The 21512-nt window shown below is 31.9% G+C and overlaps 1 protein-coding gene across 7 annotated transcripts in view; it reads right to left on the reverse strand.

Annotated features, from left to right (window-relative positions):
• The window catches only part of LOC145241414 (uncharacterized), a 607975-nt gene that overhangs the window by 92121 nt on the left and 494342 nt on the right, over positions 1-21512 (reverse strand). For all 7 annotated transcript variants that reach the window (XM_080104346.1, XM_080104342.1, XM_080104349.1 and 4 more), the window contains one exon: positions 6761-6940. In XM_080104346.1, coding sequence (XP_079960472.1) covers positions 6761-6940 — 180 coding nt within the window. The remainder of the gene's footprint in view (positions 1-6760; positions 6941-21512) is intronic.

Genomic DNA, 21512 nt, shown 5'->3' on the forward strand with positions numbered 1-21512 from the left:
ATTCCATGAAAACGCTCAACTGAGCTCCAATCTTTAGTTTCTCCTTGTAAGACATGCCTTTCTTTCTTTGCGTGTTGGGAATGCTATCATCAATGAAATTTTATCCGAAGAAGTTAATCCAGTGAATCCTCACTGTGTTTATATAATTGTGCTCAATAATAAATAGTGTTTATTTGGCGCCAATCTAGTTGGCTTAACAAGACTTGAGTAATGCTTGGAATATGTCTTTAATTTTTTTTAATTTTTTTATTTTTTATTCAATTTTCACCCCAAACAAGGCACAGTGCCACTTTGAAGCAGGGGGCTACTATCAGGGACTTAATTTGCAGGGGCATTATGAAGGGAGATGAGTAGAAAAATGTTTGTTAACATTACACTTGAACTTCTGCATATCAGTACAGTTGGGAAAGCAGAATCCCGGAAGGGAGTTCCAAAGACCCGCAGTTCTGAGGAAGAAACTATTGGAGTAAAAGGGTTTCTTGCACCTAGGGATCTCTACTGTAAAGGGATGAGACTTAGTAGCTTGTCGGGTTTGTCGGGGGTAGTTACATTGAGGAGGTACAAGTGCTTGCAGTTCGTCAGAGCATTCACCATTAAAGTATTTGTAGAACAGGCAGAGGGATGCAACATCTGGTCGATGGGACAGAGGCTGAAGCCTAGATGACAGTTCAGGACCTATCAGATTGGCGACTCTCTTTTGAACCCTGTCCAGGAGTGAGAGACAAGCAGCAGATGCACTAGCCCAGATGTGACAACAGTACTCCATACATGGGTGAATGGTGGCCTTATAGAGGTACAGGATACTTTCAGGCGTAAGTAGTTTTCTAGCACGGTAGAGGGAGCCAACCTTGGTTGCAGCAGCCTTGAGAAAAAAAGGAAAATCCCTTTCAGTTGTAGTAATAAGACGAATTCTTGTTGTATTTGGTACAAACACAGTTTGAAAAGGAGATTTTAATCTCGGAATATTAAAAATACTTGGACACCATACAACACACGATTGATTAAAGAAGAAAAAAAGGTTTATCCAGTATCAGTATAACCTACTTGTCCTTAACAAATGTAATACTTTCAACAAATCCTCCGACCTAATATGTTGTGTAAGGTTAGATTTATGCATTGCAGATAACTGGAAATAATATGAACGTACACGTGTCCAGCTAGATTCAATCATCGCCTATGCAAATTTAATTTTACTATTAATGATAACTGATAATAATAAAATTGAAAGGAAAGACTAATCACGTACGCAAACTTAGTTTATGAGCAAAGAATCAGAGGCTTCATCTTAAAAATAGCTGATAATAAAAATGAAAGCAAAGAATTTCCTCCATTTCTAATATAGATAGAAAAATATTCCATTATTGTTATTATCAGTATTAGTAGTAATAGTATATTAGTAATGTTATATGTAATAATTCGTCAGTGTTTTTTCCCCAGTTGCTAAAGAAAGCGAAAGACGGTGTGTGTGTGTGTGTGTGTGTGTGTGTGTGTGTGTGCGTGTGTGTGTGTGAGTGAGTGAGTGAGAGAGAGTGTGTGAGAGAGAAAGAGAGAGAGTTAGAGAGAGAGAGAGACAGACAGACAGATCGACAGACAGGCAGACAGACAGAGATGGAATATAAAGGAGAGAAATGAGAAGAGAGGGGAAAATAAGGGAGCGAGACGAAATGAAGAGAAATGTTATACATTTGTAACTCTTCTATTAGGAGATGATGGTGGCTAAATGGTTAACCACAGAATGACAACCTGGATGATTTTTCTATTTTGTTATCTATCTTTTCACGAGCAATATCGGGTAGCTGTGTTAGTTGCGAATAAAACTCTTATGGTAATAGCAATAAAACCAAACTTCTATCATCATCGCTCTGATGCCCATCTGACATCAATTGAAATGAATGGCTCTCGTCTTAGGGAGGCTTCATCTTTTGAGGAGCTTCTGGCTTGACCTTTACCCCCGATCTAAAATGGGATATGTATATCAAATCCGTTGCCAAGGTCGCTGGAAAAATGGTTAGATCCTCCTATGGCTCCAGTAGATATCTTCCTCCTGATGCAATTCTCTATCTATATAAAAGCCAGGTACGGCTAATGATAGAGTATTGTTACTACATCTGGGTTGGAGGTGCTAGAAGCAGCTTATCCTGCCTTGACAAAGTTCAAAATAGACTTTGTAGCTTAGTGGGGGATGCCCTTTTTTCTTCCCTGCAGCCTCTTTCCCACAGAAGAGACGTTGCGAGCCTGTCTCTGCTTTATCGTTATTTCCATGGCAGGTGCTCGTTTGAGCTTCAATCCCCCGCCCCGCCAAACTTTCACGAAAAACACTCGTCTAGCCAAAACCACTATCAATAGTTTCCCACACTCTTTATCTGTGCCTAAACCTAAACGCAGATTCCATGAACAAAGCTTCTTTAGAACTGCACGACTGTGAAACTCTCTTCCGTTGGCCTGCTTTCCAGCTGACTACAATCTGATTTTCTTCAAGTCCAATGTAAACAAGTTCTTACAAAAATTTACTACTTATGTTTACTATGCTATAATCACATTGACTAATGTATACCTATTAACTCTTATCCTCGAATGGCCTCCAGGCCTTGATAAGTGGTGATTCCTGTGTTAAAAAAAAACACTTGATCTTCAGTAGAAAACCATCAATCATGAATGGTATTAAACATTAACGATACGAATAATAAAAGAATTTCGATTTGATAAGAACTCTATTTGTTGCTCTAGTATTCATTGCGTTTTAGCATTGGAGAAAACGTGACACAATTGGTTCTGGGAAATAAACAGATTAAAATCTCCAGTGTTTTTTTTAACATATATAATGCATAATTAATCCTGATAAAATAAAGCGTACAGTATTCAAACGTCTACAGTTTTCTTTGTCCATTGTTTGTAAGAATGCTAACTCAATAGATTAACTTTGGGCGCAACTGGTTTCTTAAAAGATTACAGTCTCCATGACAAAAAATATTGTGGAATATCAAAAACAATTTTATTCTTAATACATTTCACAGTTCTGCATTTTTAAGATGAGGCATGAATGTTTGTATTATTTAGATTAATCGGACTATTGTTCTCATCTTGAGTGTAACGTTTCGGTCGATGTAATCTCCAACCTCCGTCAGGTGCTAAAGTCGCCATTTTTGGCAGGGAAAAAGGGGGTAGCTCTTTTTTCTTTTTAATCTCCGACCAGTCATAATGATAACATATAAAAAAAATCGAAAAGTACATCTGGTTAAAAAAAATCGATAACAAGCGATTAAGCATACTGAAACCAGCAACCTCTTAGTTTCGTAAATATTATGTTTCTAAGAACTTACAATTAGTTGATGGATTTAATTATAACGTTAATCATAAGTTATAAAATTATGCCCTCTAGGGTTCCCTGGTAATTAAATTATCTTTATAATTTATGTAAACTTACTTCCAACTAGATCCAAAAATTCGAAACTTAGAGTGCAGAGATACCCCCTTTTTACCAGCCAATAGTGATGACTAACACCTGACGAAGGTCGGAGGTTAAATCGATCGAAACGTTGTGCAGATAACACTCAAGATGAGAGCAATTGTCCGATTAATCTAAATAGTAAAATGAATACATTTTATTTATTGAAATCGCTTCGTGAGCATCCTTCACGTCTCGTAGGTGATCGCAAACGTTATCCAGATCTTTCACAAGATCGTTCTCTTTTCTCTTTTTTCTTTATAGTTTTTCTTTTTCTTTTCCGGTGACGTCATTTTGCATGCATTTACATCCGCACTCTGTTACAATTTATATACGATCAGTATATAAAAAGAAAACAAAAGAAACATAATGATGAAATATGTGCATTCGATCACTACAGAACATGATGTAACAGATGACAATGACAGGTGAGTGGTTCAAATAGAAGAATAAGGGAGGAAGCACAACAAAACTCGTCTAGCTACAACCACTGCCAATGATTCACCCCCTCTTCCTCTCTCTTAATTTAAACCTGAACAAAAATTGCATGAGCGAAGTTTCTTTCCTAGAACTAGCCGTCTGTAGAACGCAATACCACAGGGCTGCTTGCCAGCTGGTTACAACATTGTCGTTTTCAAGCCCAATATAAAACAATTTTATTGAGACGACTTCTAAAATAATTAAATTCTGCTAAACTTCCAGCATCATTACCAATCATCAAGGTGTAGTCCCAGCATCCACCTGACACTTATCAAGGCGATAAGGGTTAAATAAGCATGACTCTTTAGTAAGAAAAAATGTAATAACCACAAAAATCTCGAAATCTCAAAGCTGTGAGTTCAATCTCTACACAAGGCTGTTCATTTTCTCTCCAATCACATTCCAAAATAAACTTTACTAAACCATATAAAAAAAAAAATGGTAATATGGACATTTCATCATCCCTCCACCACTCTTCCTCGTCCTGCCTAAAGCTAAACAAAGCTTTCATGGGCAAAGTTTCTTTTCTAAAACTACTCATCTGTGAAACACAATGCTGCGAGGCTGCTTCCAGCTGACTACAACATTAGCCTTTGTAAAGAAAGTATTTTTACATTCTGTTTATGTTAGGCGCACAAAGAAAGAAAGAAAAGATATTTTTTGTGACATCATGACGTCATACAATGATCATACGAATTAGTGTTGGGACGATTAATCGGAACAGAAATCAGGAACTGGAAAAATTGGAACTTTTGGGGGTATTGGAATTGGAAAAATTTGTGCCTATTTTGCAATGGCAAAAGCGATTCTTTTAATTGCCTTTTTTTATTATTAATTATTTCCTTTAAAGTAAAATCTTCCACTGCTGGTAGTAATGATAAAATAATAACCATTTATTGATTTTAAACTATCATTTATTGATTTTAAACTATCATTTATTGATTTTAAACTACCATTTATTAATTTTAAACTACCATTTATTAATTTTAAACTATCATTTATTGATTTTAAACTACCATTTATTAATTTTAAACTATCATTTATTGATTTTAAACTATCATTTATTGACTTTAAACTATCATTTATTGATTTTAAACTATCATTTATTGATTTTAAACTACCATTTATTGATTTTAAACTACCATTTATTGATTTTAAACTATCATTTATTGATTTTAAACTATCATTTATTGATTTTAAACTACCATTTATTGATTTTAAACTACCATTTATTGATTTTAAACTACCATTTATTGATTTTAAACTACCATTTATTGATTTTAAACTACCATTTATTGATTTTAAACTACCATTTATTAATTTTAAACTATCATTTATTGATTTTAAACTAAAATTTATTAATTTTAAACTACCATTTATTGATTTTAAACTAAAATTTATTAATTTTAAACTACCATTTATTGATTTTAAACTAAAATTTATTCATTTTAAACTACCATTTATTAATTTTAAACTACCATTTATTGATTTTAAACTAAAATTTATTAATTTTAAACTACCATTTATTGATTTTAAACTAAAATTTATTCATTTTAAACTACCATTTATTGATTTTAAACTAAAATTTATTAATTTTAAACTACCATTTATTGATTTTAAACTAAAATTTATAGATCATCTCCCACAAGTGTATTTTTACACTTCAGAAAATATCTGCACATTTAACATGTGTTTTTACGACAATCGGGAATGAATAACAAATCTATTGTTAAATATTCTGAGATTTAAAAAGAATCGGAATCGGTAATTGTATCGAAATCAGGAGCTTAGTACGAAATGCGTAATTGTATAAGAATCAAAAAATTATTGGAATCGTTCCATCACTAATTTACATATATTTTTTCGTTCGATTTCATATGACATTGATGTCCAGACAAGCTTTTAATGTATAGTCGTTTGTATTTGGAAAACGGTGTTATGGTCAACACTTAGTAGTTTCCCATCAACTTTATTTGACATTTATTAACATCTGCGCCTTTCTGCCAAATTACAAAAGGCTAATGAACATTTATGGCCATTAATTCATCCAGTTTCTAAATTTTTTTAGATTAGGATTTATAATTTGTATTATTCAGACTACTATTCTCATCTTGAGTGTTCTTCTAACAACATTTCGGCCGATGTAACCTCCGACCTTCTTCAGGTGTATCTTGTCAAACTTGGAAATCTGCACGTAATTTTGTTATGCTAGAACTGTCGACAATGACTTGTTGCATAAGGTATAAAGTACTAAGTAAAAATTCGGTTCAAAGTGACACTCTTCTGGAGGTTGAAGGTTCAATCCTCAGTGCAAGTGATTCTAAGAATACAATTGTGAATTATTTAAGACGTCTGCACGATCATGGTTGATGGAATGTGAGCATGCTACCCCCATAGATTAAATAAACGGTTCTGTTTAAAATTCTGTGAGAATTCTCAGAATTCAACGGAAAGATTCCAGAGTTCAACAAGATACATTTGAAGAAGGTCGAAGATTGCATCGGCTGTAAAGGTTTGAGAATAAAATTCAAGATGGGAAGAGTAGTCCGAAAAATTCAAATAATATGAATAATCAATCCTCATCTCCAAAAGTCAGAAACGAAACAGAAGTCTTTATTTAATCCATACGGGTGACATACTCTTGTTCTCTCGGGCATAACTAATCACGCCACAGGTCCTTGTCAACAATTCTAGCATCAGATTCCTAAGTTTGACAGAAAGATCCCAGAGTTTAACAAGATACACCTGAAGAAGATTGGAGGTTACATCGGCTAAAACGTTGTGTAAAATCATGGTTCAACTTTTTCGTTGGAATACCCGCAAAGGTCTACCTACCTTGACCAACCCGTCAATATCAAAAGTGAGCTTGGCGCAGCATTTTAAATGACGCATCACACTGATGGTGTCCACCTGTTGAAGGAGTTGCTGCTCGTGCATTTTTAAAAGGCCCAGAGAAAACCGGAAAAGAACTTTGGGGCCTTCCACAAAGAAACAATCCCAGATTCTTAAAAGGGTCTGTGGAAGAAAAACAAAAAGAACAGATTAGAAAGCCAGCAGCAACAATAACAGCAAAAACAGCAACAACAACAAAAACAGCAACAACAACAAAAACAACAACAGCAATAACAACAGCAAAAACAGCAACAACAAAAACAAAAACAGCAACAACAACAAAAACAGGAACAACAAAAACAACAACAATCAATATAATATTCTGCTTATTCCTTCCTTAGTCCATACATTACGCTTTGCAAAAGGCCAAATACAATTTTTGAAGGTACAAACTGCTCCAAAAAAAGGCCAAATTTGCTTATTTTGGCTTTAAAAAGGTCACTCTGACAACCCTGGACAAGAATATGAGAGTTAACCCTCCTTTTATGTTACCTCGTTGCCGAATATCATTGTAATAATATATGATCATTGTTGTAATGATGTGAGAAAGGAACTCGTAGTAATTTCAATGTGCAGCAGTTCTTCACTGAAGAAAGAAGTTGGTGAAACGTTACGTAAAAAAGGAACATTCGAAAGAAACAGGGCAAAAAGAACATTGTCTGCCAAAAGGTGCTGGACTGAAAAAGGTAAATTAAAGATTGTTTCTTACAATGTGATTTTATTAGTTGTATTGAACTATGTAGCACAATATTACTTTCTAAATATTTATTAGTCCTGTGCGAGCCCTTTCTAGTCTCACACAAAAGCACGCGTTCACATCTCAAGCCATATATGTATATGACAAGAAATATGGCTTGAGATGTGACTGTGTGTATAAGCAGTATACATACGCGCACACAAACATACACGCGCACGTACACACACGTACATATATTCACGTTTGCGTACATACACTCACATTCACGTGCATATACACACATGCTAACATACACACACATGTACGCACACATGGACAACGTCACTTCCCCTTTAAAGGAAATCCACACATGCACAAAAGACCACCAGAAACAACTATAAAAGCAAGAGCAATAAGCTGTTTCTTCCCTTTTCAACTCGCCTTCCGAGCTGAGTGGTCGACTAACCATTCAGGGCGTGCGCGCGCCTCACGCCACCTGCTACTGTATGGGGCAAGAGTCAACAGACAGTACGTACACTTTATACGCTTTCTCTCTCCATGAACTGGATTGACTTTCTCACTCTTTTTTCCCTTTTTGCTTTGGTCCATCAACCAGACAAGTTTGCGTCCACAGCTAGTGGCCTGAAGACATTTCCACGTGGACGAGTACCGCCATGTGCGTGCAGCTTTACTGATGTTAACCCTCTATCTTTTTCTTTGTCTACACGCTCATTCCCATTTCCACTACATTACTCACTCTTCTTTCCACGCACGGACATGAACACGAGTTACACCTTCAATATTCATTTTTCAACAGAAAATAAACGACGTTTATTTTATCCAGCAATTGAGTTTTGTTTCCTTCTTTCCATTCGTTTCATTATTTTCTTTTTGAGCGAGTTAGGATATTTATATCCTGGCCCGCAACAGTCCTTATTAATTTATCTCATTTGGGTCAGTTCTATATTTAAAATACAATAAACACTATTTTCATAGGAATGTTAATAAACTCATATTTTCTGCGAGTTATTGGTTTTCTTGTCTAAAAAACTAATTTGTTGCACTATCCAGAAAAATATCAGCTTTATCAAAATATATTTGTGGAGTAAATATATTTCTCATTCCATGGAATTTTCAGGGGTTCTGCTAGTGGTGGTAATATTGGTTTGCACTCAATCGTTCACTCTCCACTTAACATATCTTCTCGTCATCCACACATGCTAAATTCTTTTACCCAAATATTATTATATCTCCCTGAAGTGAATAGGCTTTATGCCTTGCATTGATATCAAACTTCGTTATCTCTTTGTATTTTCATTTTCTCAAACGTATATATTAGGGATCCTACGTCAGTAGCGATTAAGTTAGCTAGTGTGAATTATGACAAGTGTCACATTGAGCACATGATGATAACCCAGATCGGTAAAACAAAATCATTCGCAGAGTTAAATAAAAGATGGAGGACAAGGCAGCAGCAGAGGTCAAAACAGGAGTCGAATGATGAGGGATAATGAATGACGTCACTTTTTTTTTAAGCAAGAGAAAACTAAGGTTTTCAGTAAGTCTCTCAGTCGAAGCCATGCGAGTGGGATACTCGGTCAATAATCTGGAAATAATTTAAGCGAATTCTATTTAGGTGTCTGTCTGTCTGTCTGCGTCTCTCATTTCTTAAGTTTGAAAATTAAAATTAGGAAGTAAACAATTAGTAATGGAACATTAGTTCATCTCCATTAGTAAATTCTCTCTAAATAAAACCTTGAAGAAAACTCATGTCGAAATTAGTAAAATATCCAAAAATTATGAAAAATGATAGAGTAGAAAATTAATTATTAATGAAAATAGATTCTGAAATAATTGCAGCTTATACTTAAATAATGAGCAAATCCCAAACTACGAGTTACTTCACTTGTTTAAGTTACATTTCAAAATAATGGCGGATCAATGGATCGTAAAATCGGGAAAGTACATGTTTTATGTAATAATGTAGTAATAGTTAACTAATTGCGACACAGCAATTAAGTAGATAACATCGTTTTCAGTTGAAATCGACATAAAAATCAAGTACATAAAATTGCGTCATCTTTCTACACTGAAAAGAAATGACGATGAAGAGAATAAAAAAAAATGAGATTCGTATAAAAACTCCACGTATACATGAAGACTATATTTTATTTGTTGTTGAAAATATTCGCGGGAGAAATACATCCCAGATGTTTTCTTACTTTAATTTTTGTTTCTGAGCTTTAATTAATTAATTAATTAATTAATTAATTAATTAATATTTTGTAATTATGCCCTTTTCCTTTGTAACTAGACTTGCAATGAAAAAGTGGGCTGATATTCTTTCTCTTTCTTTCTCTTTCCGCTTTTGAAGTAAAAGATCAAAATGGCGTCAGATGTTGTTCGCAGAAAACATTGGAGCAGGATCTTTTGTGGCAACCTTTTCAACTCGCCTTCCGAGCTGAGTTATAAATACATATACATATTATACATAAACATATTATACTTATATAAAATGCATACCAAAATTAAAAAAACAATGTAATAACTTTTGGGGGCATTAGCAAGCAGAAAAAAAACAGCTATGTATTTTCGTCTTATCGATTGTGTCATAGATTATTTAAGCCAAAGAAAATGTTTAAAATATGGCTGATAACTGGTGTTTCAGGAAAACTCTAATGAACCACTAACATTTCTTCTTGCTATATGCTAAATCTATTTGCCGTATCCAAATATTATTACATATCGCTGAAGTGAACAGACTTTATGCCCTGCATTGATATCAAGCATTATCATCCATTTGTATTTGCATGGTCTTGAGAATGAAGTACCTCATCGAAATATATATATATATATATATATATATATATATATATATATATATATATATATATATATATATATATATATATATATATATATCCCAAATGTTTTGTTACTTTAACTTTTGTTTTTACATTTTTGTAAGTTTATCTTTGTAAATCTTTGTGAGTAAATTTTCAAAGAGAGATAAAAATAATATTCTCTATCGCTCTCCTATTTTCTTTCTTTGGCTCTGTTAAAAAAAAAAAGATGGCGAAGGGAAGATGTGATTCCATAGGATTACCATATTTACTGTTCTTGCTTAACTGTTGCGTTTCTATCTTTCCTTGATCGTTGTCAGTGGACAATAAACGTTTGTAGAACAAATAGACTTCGTTCTTATTTATGATCAAGATCTTAGTTATATTCGTGATGTCTTTATTTGAAAGAAAGGTTATTCATGCCCAATATCCAAGTCAAAAACATTTGTAGGCAATTTGTTTGAGGTTCAGCCAAAAAATCAGTTAGCTTGACTGGATTACTAAGAAGGCCTCGAAGTGGTTAAAAGATTACATAACGATGATCAACACTTCAGATTTCGTCTGATTCGACGTTCTGATCTATGTCTCACTAGCGTATACCTTATTATTACTATTTTTAGTATCAGTCTTTGTAAATGTTGGATCTACTACTCACGTTTGTATTGACACAAAGACTTGGGGGGGGATATAGGATTATTATGTTTACTGTTCTTGGTTGACTCTTGCGTTTCTATCTTTTGTAAATCTTGATCATTGTCAGTGGAGAATAAACGCTTGCAGAACGAATAGGCTTCGTTCTTATTGAGATTCAGAAAAAACAAAAGAGCAATGACTTTCTCTTTCTCTCTCTCTCTCTCTCTCTCTCTCTCTCTCTCTCTCTCTCTCGTTTGCTGTGTAAAATATCAAGATGGCGACAGGAAGATGTGATTCAGAAAAGAAACAAAGGAGCAGTAACTTTATTTGTGTACGAACCGCTATAGTAATAAACTTATATTCATGCAAAATAAATAAATAAAAAAAAAAAACAATGTAGTAAATGTTTTTGACATTATATTTCGAAAGTTTTTAGATGAGGATTGAAATTAAAATATCAAGATGGCGACAGGAAGATGTGATTCAGAAAAGAAACAAAGGAGCAGTAACTTTATTTGTGTACGAACCGCTATAGTAATAAACTTATATTCATGCAAAATAAATAAATAATAAAAAAAAAACAATGTAGTAAATGTTTTTGACATTATATTTCGAAAGTTTTTAGATGAGGATTGAAATTAAAATATCAAGATGGCGACAGGAAGATGTGATTCAGAAAAAAACAAAAAAACAAAAGGTGCAGTGACTTTATTTTGGGGTGAACCTGTATAGTAATAAACTTATATTAATGCAAACTAAATAAAAATTTAAAAAAAAAACAAAAAACAAAAAAAAAAACAATGTAGTAAATTTTTTAGATGAAGATTGAAATGCACATTATTTTGACTACTGCCGTCATCTTGGATGCTATTCTCACAACGTTTCAGTCGATGTAACCTCCGACGACATTTTTCAATTTCATGTTATTTTTCGAATTCCAGAATCTTTATGTCAGACTCGAAAATCTATACTAATCAGACCTCAACTGAAGAGAACTGAGACTTTGGTAGGCTTGTTGCCACCCATATTCAAGTGAAGACCAACCAGAATTCAATAGCAAGTGGCTGTTGCAATAACGCAAAGACATTTGCAAAGGTTTTCAAAAGAGGTGGAGAGTACCGGTAATCTGGGGAGACTTGTTGTCACCCAGACTCCATGGAATATATATATATATATATATATATATATATATATATATATATATATATATATATATATATATATACAATATATACAAGCAGTATTATCTGGGGTTGCTCGGGGGTTGCTTTGATGCCTACTTTGGCGAGGTTTTGGGGCCATGATTTCTTGAACCGTATGCGAAAAAAAAACACACAGGATCAACATCGACTATCTATTCACTGTAAGTTTATGTGGTTGTCGCTGTATAGTTCTACAATTAGTCAACTGTGTCAAAAATTCCTTATCTTATGGTGCCGGGCATACTACTTGGGGCTGTTGGGGCCCTATGTTTTGTTAAACCGACATATACGAAACCTCTGAATCACATTTTCACTACAGATGTGTGTAGACTGTTTTGCAATTTCTTTAGGATCAGTTGCTTGTTCAATGGACATTAAAAAAACAGCAACATAATTTACTTTTGCACTGCTAAAAAACACGGAAATTTTCAAGTATTAAAAAATTCTTTCCAGTTAATGAAAAAAATTTAGGAAATTTATGTGCGGAGTTTGAACCTACAGACCACGTCATGTAAAAAAAAGCAAAAAAAGAAACATGCTATCAATTTACCCACAGTAGAATTTCCGCTGCCCATTGTTCTATCATTGTTGCTAAGCGACGACATGGAAAAATTGGCTTTACTGATAATAGATGAATTAAAATAGCGGTTTTGATTATCAATAATTATCGGGGGTATTCTGAGACAAAACTTAACTAAGATCACTCCCTGACTTATACACTAAAGTTCTGTAAATTTTAAAGAAAATCTATTCAGCGTTTCAGAGTCTATAAGGAACAAAATCACACACACACTTACAGACAAAGTTGCATTTATATAATTGTATATATATATATATATATATATATATATATATATATATATATATATATAAAGCTGAACGTCTGTATGTGTGTCTGGTCACGAATAGGCTCCTATAGGTTGATTATTATAGAAAATTGATCACATAATGATAGAAGATGTATCGAGACACAGGAATGGGTATGTTTGATCTGGCATAATGATGATTCATTAAAATTGTGGGGTCTGCGTATGCGCCTGGTCCACAAAGTATGGAAATAAAAAATTAAAAAAAAAACGTTTACAAGGGTTTTTGATATAGATGTACATAATAATACTTTGATAAGTATGTTTTAACTTAAATAGGGATGGTATAATAAATTTGTAGGGTCTGCGTTCACGTCTGGCCTCCATAGAATGGAAATAGGCACAAACTTTAATGAAGACTTTTCATATCTATCTGTGTAAGTATACTTTGATAATTATGTTTCAGTTTGAAGAAATATGGTATAATAAAATTATGGGGTGTTAGTTCGCACCTGACCTCCATAGAATGGAAATATGTCACAAAGTTTAACAAGGTTTTTAATATAGATCCACAGAATATTGTGATAAGTGTTTCAATGTGAACAGGTATGGTATAATAAATTATGGAGTTTATCTATTTTATTTTTACTTTCATCATATTTTGCTTTGGTTTTGATACCCCCAAATTCGAAGCTATCTCTTTACAACCCTTCCTTTTCATAACCTATCATACTTTCATAAATCAGAGTCCCTGTTTTTGAACCCAGTCAACAACGGGTACTTTTGCTAGTATATATATATATATATATATATATATATATATATATATATATATATATATATATATATATATATATATATATATAAGAAAATACTCGTCAGAATACGGGTAAAACTAATTCCCCAAACAGAACCGTTCTGTACCACTTTTATGTCCCCTTATGAAGATTAAAATCAAGATATGCTAATAATACTAATACTAAGCCTTATGTCTAGAATCCTTATTCAAAGTTTGATCAAAATCCCTTACATGATTTGTTTCTAGAAAATGTTTAAAACTGAAAACTTAAGCTTAAGGAGGCTTAAAAAGAAATGGAAATCCAGGGAATCTTGCTTAATTGGTGTCTAATGACTATGGATCAAATTCGATGCAAATCTAAAATATTTGAATATTAAAATGGGAGCGTGTATGCAGATTATGCTCCCCTCCTTCCCAAAAACAGTTGAATATTTTCTAAAGAAACTGAAATTTGGGAAATATTTATTAACATCTAACACATTGTTTAAATATCATAAAAATCGAAGGTATGTAAATTTTCTCAAAATGCTTCCATCCCGGTTTTATCTGTGTATGAGACTAAATTTAACTAAATATAGCCCACATTCGGACCTAATACACCTAGTAGTTGTAATTCAAAATTCATAATGCTTGTTCAATTAGTTTAGGAGTGAATCATGTGCATAAAATATCTCTATCTCTGCTATTATATAAAAAGAACTTTATCTGTGTGTCTGTGAATTCGTTCCCTATGGATTCTAAAACGGCCGGCCTGATTTTTATGAAATCTCACATGTGTCTGGCAGTTTTCTTAGATAGGTTTTGTATTGGAATGTCTTCGATAAGTATCGATAATCGAAATAATCCGATGAAAGAAGGAACAGGCGATTTTGACCAAAGTTAACACCTTTCACAGCCTAACATCACAAGTGCATTTGAAAAGTTGTATTACCACACAAGTCGAAAGGCTCAACATATAAAATCAACAGTAGGTTTTTTGATATGATAAGGGCATATTCGAAAGGAATGTTTCTGCGTAGAGCACAATTAAAGCATGATACTTGACTTTTGCGCTTTAAATTTTAATTCAAGCTATTATATATAAAAATAATTTTATAAAGTCAACAGTAGTTTCTCTACAGTGCAATGTAGACGACAATGTATTGTGAACTAAATCACTGCGAGAGGCATGTGAGCTTTCTTCTGGTGCACCACGATGGGTACCCAACAAGAGGGCCCTGTCGGTGGGGCATTAGAATACACCGACTGCCCCCCTGCAGAGGGTAAAAGTCCCTCAATGGGGGTCTTGGATATGACCTTAAACTATATCCAGTGGTGAGGCCCCAGATTGTGGGCTTTGGGGAGTGTGGTGCCACCCTTTAATTACCATTGCTCCCAGGTCCACTCTAACCCGGAGTGGTAGTACTTGTTAGGGTCCCAACTATGGGTTAAATAGAAAATGACTTGAAAACAACAAATATATTCTATCAAAAATTTTTTCTTTAAAATCTTTGGATTCGGCATTAAATAACCCAAAAAGGGTTGATATGCCGTAAAACAAAAACAACCAAACAACCAACCCAACAAGAGCAGGCAATGAATCAATTTGATTGAAAAATGATCGATTTCACCGATAAAAATATGGGAATGTGAAACATTCGATCATCATTCAATCCCGGCCAATGTCGAGTCACCCTGCAAGTGTATCACTATATACACTTACCTAGCATTATATAGATAAAAAAATTTTTTTTCTTCTTTTTCATTTTTTCGCATCTGTCCCAAATAAGAACGAAATTCGAATTATCAAATTTCAATTTAAACCAATGACATCTACTTAATTGTCATGTCGAAATTAGTAAAATGTCCAAAAATTACGAAAAATGAAGTAGAAAATTAATTATTAATGAAAATAGTTTTAAAAGAATCGCAAGTTATACTTAAATAATAAATAGATCCCAAACTATGAGCTATTTCACTTTTTCAAGTTGCATTTCAAAATAATAATGGCAGATCAATAGATCGTGAAATCGTAAAAGTACTTTTTAATTAATAATGTAGTAATATTTAACTAATTGCGGTAGGTAGATAACGTTACTTTCATTTGAAATGGACATAAAAATTAAGTAGATAACATTTTTTTTCTAATGGAAATTCAATTTTGTGACTTTCCGGTTTTCGTCCTTATTTTGAACATGCACCCCCACCCCTTTTTTTTTCTAAAAGTTTTCCATTAAATTTTCACCTTCTATTTTAGTGCCCATCCTCCCAAACTTGGGCATCCACCTGGTAGAGACGACTAGAAGCCCCAAACGGACCACCCACACAGTACGATCTGATGATATCTCTTCACCTTAATCACAAAAAAGAATCTATAGCTTTTAGCCCAAGGGCGTGAAAAAATATAGGGGTTACTTTCAGTCACTTTTAAGTATACAGCATATATATATGGGTATGCCTGAATCTATATGTAGGTGTTTATGCATATGTATTTATAGGTGTAAATATATGTGTATGTATGTAGATGCGTATATACGTGTGATTGTGCGTATAATATATGTGTATGTGGATAATATGTATGTGTATAATATATATATATTTTATTATTTCACATTGGCATATGTTACAGATTATATATATATATATATATATATATATATATATATATATATATATATATATATAAATGACCTTGTCAGGAATGGTCTCTACCAAACAATTTCGATTCTAACTGATGGCATCCAAATCATGTTTTTTCTTTCTTTTACTTTTACTTTTGAAGTCACTATTATATAATGGGTACAATATAATAACCAATTGGGAATAATCAATATATATATATATATATATATATATATATATATATATATATATTAGTGATGGGACGATTCCAATATTTTTTTCCACTTCTGATTCCATACTAAATTCCAGATTTCGATTCTTTATTAATCTCTAATTATTTAACTATTTAGGTGTTATTTTTTCCGATTACCGTTAAAAAAACAAAAACAAAAAAAAACAAACATGTTAAATGTGCACGTATTTTCTCAAATATAAAAATACATTTGTGGGGAATGATCTTCAAATTTCAGTTTTACTGGTTGTTTAAAATCAATAAATATTGATTATATGAACATTAGTACCAACAGTGGAAGATTTTGTTAAAAAAAAATAATCCAATAAAAGAGACAATTAAAAAAAAATCGTTTTTGGCATTGGAAAATAGGCACAGATTTTCCGATTCCGATAACCCCAAAAGTTCTGATTTTTCCGATTCCTGATTCCAATCAATCGTCCCAACACTGATACAGCATAATCATGTTGATACACCGGTTCCCATGAGGTCATCGAGATTAAGCATCGTTGAGTCTGGTCAGTCCTAAAATCGGTAAACATTTGCGAATACCAGATGCTTTATATGCTCTCTGTTTATCTCGGCATTATTTCCAAGAGTTGTGGTACGGGATTTCCAAACCCTTGTTTCCCAATTCAGCGTGTTTCATGTATCATGTTTCCAGGATGATCCGATGATCATCATCATTCCGATGGACGAACATCCATCCATTCTCTATCCATATAAGATTAGGTATAGTTATATAATTGCATTTTTATGATTCAGTCCTAAACTAATCAACCGATCATGAATTTCAGAACACAGACGCTTGGTCCGAGGGTAGAAAATGTGGTGGGCATCGACTTTAATTTACTTTTATGTAAAGGAGACATTGTGAAAATTCAGATACTTCCAATTTTTTTGACATTTCAACAATAGCTGTTCGACATCAATTGATATTTCCCAAATTATAATTTCTTCAAAGTATTGTGAATGGTCTTTAGTATAAGATGGGTACCGCGACTCATTTGGTAATTGAAAGATTTCAGATTTGCATTAAATTTGATTCATAGTCGTTAGACACCAATTAAGCAAGCTTACTTGAATTTCAGTTTCTTTTTAAAATACCTTAAACAGAAATCTTACATTTTAGACATTTTCCTAGGATCAAAATCATGTAGTGGCTTTTGATCAAAATTGGAATAAGGATTCTAGCCTTAAGGTTTAGTCTCAATATATCTTGATTTCAGTATTCATAGGGGGTGCAAAACTGGTCTGCTTACAAAATTAATTTTATCTATCTAGAATGTGTATTCTTCTAGTATATATGCACATCCACATGTGTATGTGTATAGTGGGCATATATATATATATATATATATATATATATATATATATATATATATATATATATATATACACGTGTGTGTATGTGTTTGTACATATATGTCTGTTCATCGATTTCGATGAATACCACAAAATATCACTGATGATTCAGCAACTCGTGCGCAAATATTTTTGTGGCAATAGTTGTGCAATCTCCAACAACATCTCTTCTGAGTCGGATTAGGGTTAGGGTTAGTCGGCCCTATTAAATACCAGTGGCAAGTAGAAATTTCAGGACGACTGGAAACAATGCCGAAATAAGCGCAGAGCACATACAGCATATACCCATCTGATATTGGCCAGGCTACTCCTTGCTTAACATTGGTGATCTGACGAGAACTGGTGTCTCAGCATGATTATGCCGCTTATGTGTATATATCGATGTCTCCGTTCAGTCTCGAAAGACAAAGGATACTCCCTGCAATCCTTAACCACACCTCTACTGAATCGGCACTGCTTGAGTCCAATAGCAAGGAGAAGTCCAGGACGATTGGTGAAACAATACTGAGATAAGTGGAGAGCAGATATAGCACCTGGAAAATCCGAATGGTCACCCATCTGGTACTGGTCAGGCTCATCGTTGCTTAACTTTGGTGATCTAATGGGAACCGGTGTGTCAAACGTGATTATACCGTATATATGTGTGTATATGTATACATGTCGTATATATATATATATATATATATATATATATATATATATATATATATATATATATACACACACACACACACATAGGATTTCTAATTGATTTTAATTTGAATGATTATATATATATATATATATATATATATATATATATATATATATATTAGATGGTCTTGGTGATAGGTTATTCATATATTGTGCTGTACACCAAGTCATTTGACCCCTTCGATTCCCCGATTTCTCGCCTGCTACTAAAACAAAATCTCCCCTTCCTGAACTACCTCCCATTGATTCAAACAATTCTTTTCTTCTAAAAAAGTTAATGCACTGATTTATTCGACAGGAACAATTTCAGACACAAGATCCTTCCTATTTGATGCTGTTCCCAGCCGGGGACAAACTCAGGTCACCGTGACCAGCTAAGCAAATACAACACAATAGTTAGTGATTCGAATCGCACATTTAGTGAACTTGTGTCAATAGTAATGACAAGGGCTGTGATAACAGCATATTATTTTCATTGTATGGATTCTCGATTATATATCCGTTAATATTTTATATGTTTTGGTGTGGTTTTCGGTTGTTGACTGTGTCTTACTGTGTCGGATATATACTTAAGAGACACCAGAATTAAAAGAATGTTCTCTTGTCACAGCCCTGATAATGTTGCTACAGTGTTCCTACTTTACGTGCCTCCCAAGAAAATAGATAATACACTTTGCTCCAAGCCAAAAGAGCAAAACCGCTTCATTTTAACTAGGCACCGCCAAAAATGGCCGAAAAATCAAGTTGTTTTTTAAAACGAAATTACATTTATTAAAATCCATTATTTCTGAGTAACATTTTTTTTCCAGAAAGATAAAACCCTGAATTTTATTATATAGAAAACAGAATAATGTAAAACTTTTTCTACAATTTTTAATTAAATTTTAAATATTAAATTTTCCCCAAAAGTTAACAATTGGCGTTTTTTGTTTTGCACAAAAAAACGTATATGAATAATAATAAAAAAATGTTTTTGAAAGAATTAATTTGTTTATTTCTTGTCTAAATAAGATTTAGGGTGATTTTCTATGAGAATATGCAACACTATTATAATATAAGTACCTGGATTTCAAATAATTCCACTTATTCATATAGGCAATCAATTACTTCGAATCGATTTGATTACTGTTTACATTTGTGCTTGATAAAAAGCAAACTACGGAAGACCAAAAAGCCAAAAAAAAAAAAGAAAACTTATTGTTCAGTGACGAAAATTTCAATGTATTATTAACGCTGGCCAGCACCAGATGGATGACCATGTGTTTGAGTTTGGTTTTTAATGTGTATATGTGTGGGGGCAAGGCTCTCCAAAATGGGGAGGGGGGAGGGCAATTTAAAGCAGAATAAAAAAAATTATTTCAGCGCATTTGGTCCACCATAGTCGAAAGGCGGCAAACGTTTCCAAACTTGATCGAAAAAATAATGATATTTTTAACACAAAGGGCACAATATTTATCGATTTTTTTTGTATCGATTCTTCAAAGCATGCCCTGTTTAATAATGGTCATGCATTATTCGGCTCGCAAAAAGAAATTGTTAATTTATTTATCAAATACATAAAAATGGCTTTTTTCGTATAAATATTAAAAAAAAAAATTATTTTGCTTAATTTAAATGAATTATTTTACTTACCATATTCACCGAATTCAGACATCAAAATAAGGTATGCAAGCAAGTTTTTTTTTTATCTATAATCGCGTCCCTTACAACAAACTTAATATGCTTTGTTCAGTTTAAGCTGATTATTTTAAGCATATTTGGAACCCGCCCAAAACAAGGGGAGGTTGTAAGCAAAAAACATATTTATATAAATATAGTTTACGAAAAATAAGTACATTGTTATAAAGATCATTCTTCTCTTAATAATCGCTGAATATTTAGTATTGATTGCATAATTACCTAATTTTTGGTAGATTTTTAAAATGACGGTCCGACAAAAAGTACTTACCCTCCCTCCAGTTTCGGGCGTGCCTAATATTGACTATATATATAAAAGTTTATAAATATATATAAATATATAAAAACAAATATATATATATATATAAATATATATTTATATAAATATATATATAAACATATATAAAAAAATATATATATAAATATATATATAAATAAACATATATATACAAATATATACATATATAAATATATAACTATATATATATAAATATATATATATATAAATATATATATATAAATATATATATATATAAATAGATATATAAATATATATATATATAAATATATATATAAATATATATGTAAATATATATATAACTATATATATATAAATATATATACAAAAATATATATAAATATATATATAACTATATATATATAAATATATATACAAAAATATATATAAATATATATATAACTATATATATATATAAATACAAATATAAATATATATAAATATATATATACAAATATATATAAATATATATATACAAATATATATAAATATATATATATATAAATATATAAATATATATAAATATATATATACAAATATATATAAATATATAAATATAAATATATATATATACAAATATATATAAATATATATATACAAATATATATAAATATATAAATATAAATATATATATATACAAATATATATAAATATATATATACAAATATATATAATTATATATATATAATATATATATATACTAATATATATAAATATATATATACAAATATATATAAATATATAAATATAAATATATATATATACAAATATATATAAATATATATATACAAATATATATAATTATATATATATAATATATATATATACTAATATATATAAATATATATATACAAATATATATAAATATAT

Source organism: Euprymna scolopes, chromosome 20, assembly GCF_053919585.1.
Source record: "Euprymna scolopes isolate OS-2025 chromosome 20, ASM5391958v1, whole genome shotgun sequence".
In the NCBI taxonomy this organism is placed as follows: Eukaryota; Metazoa; Mollusca; class Cephalopoda; order Sepiida; family Sepiolidae; genus Euprymna; species Euprymna scolopes.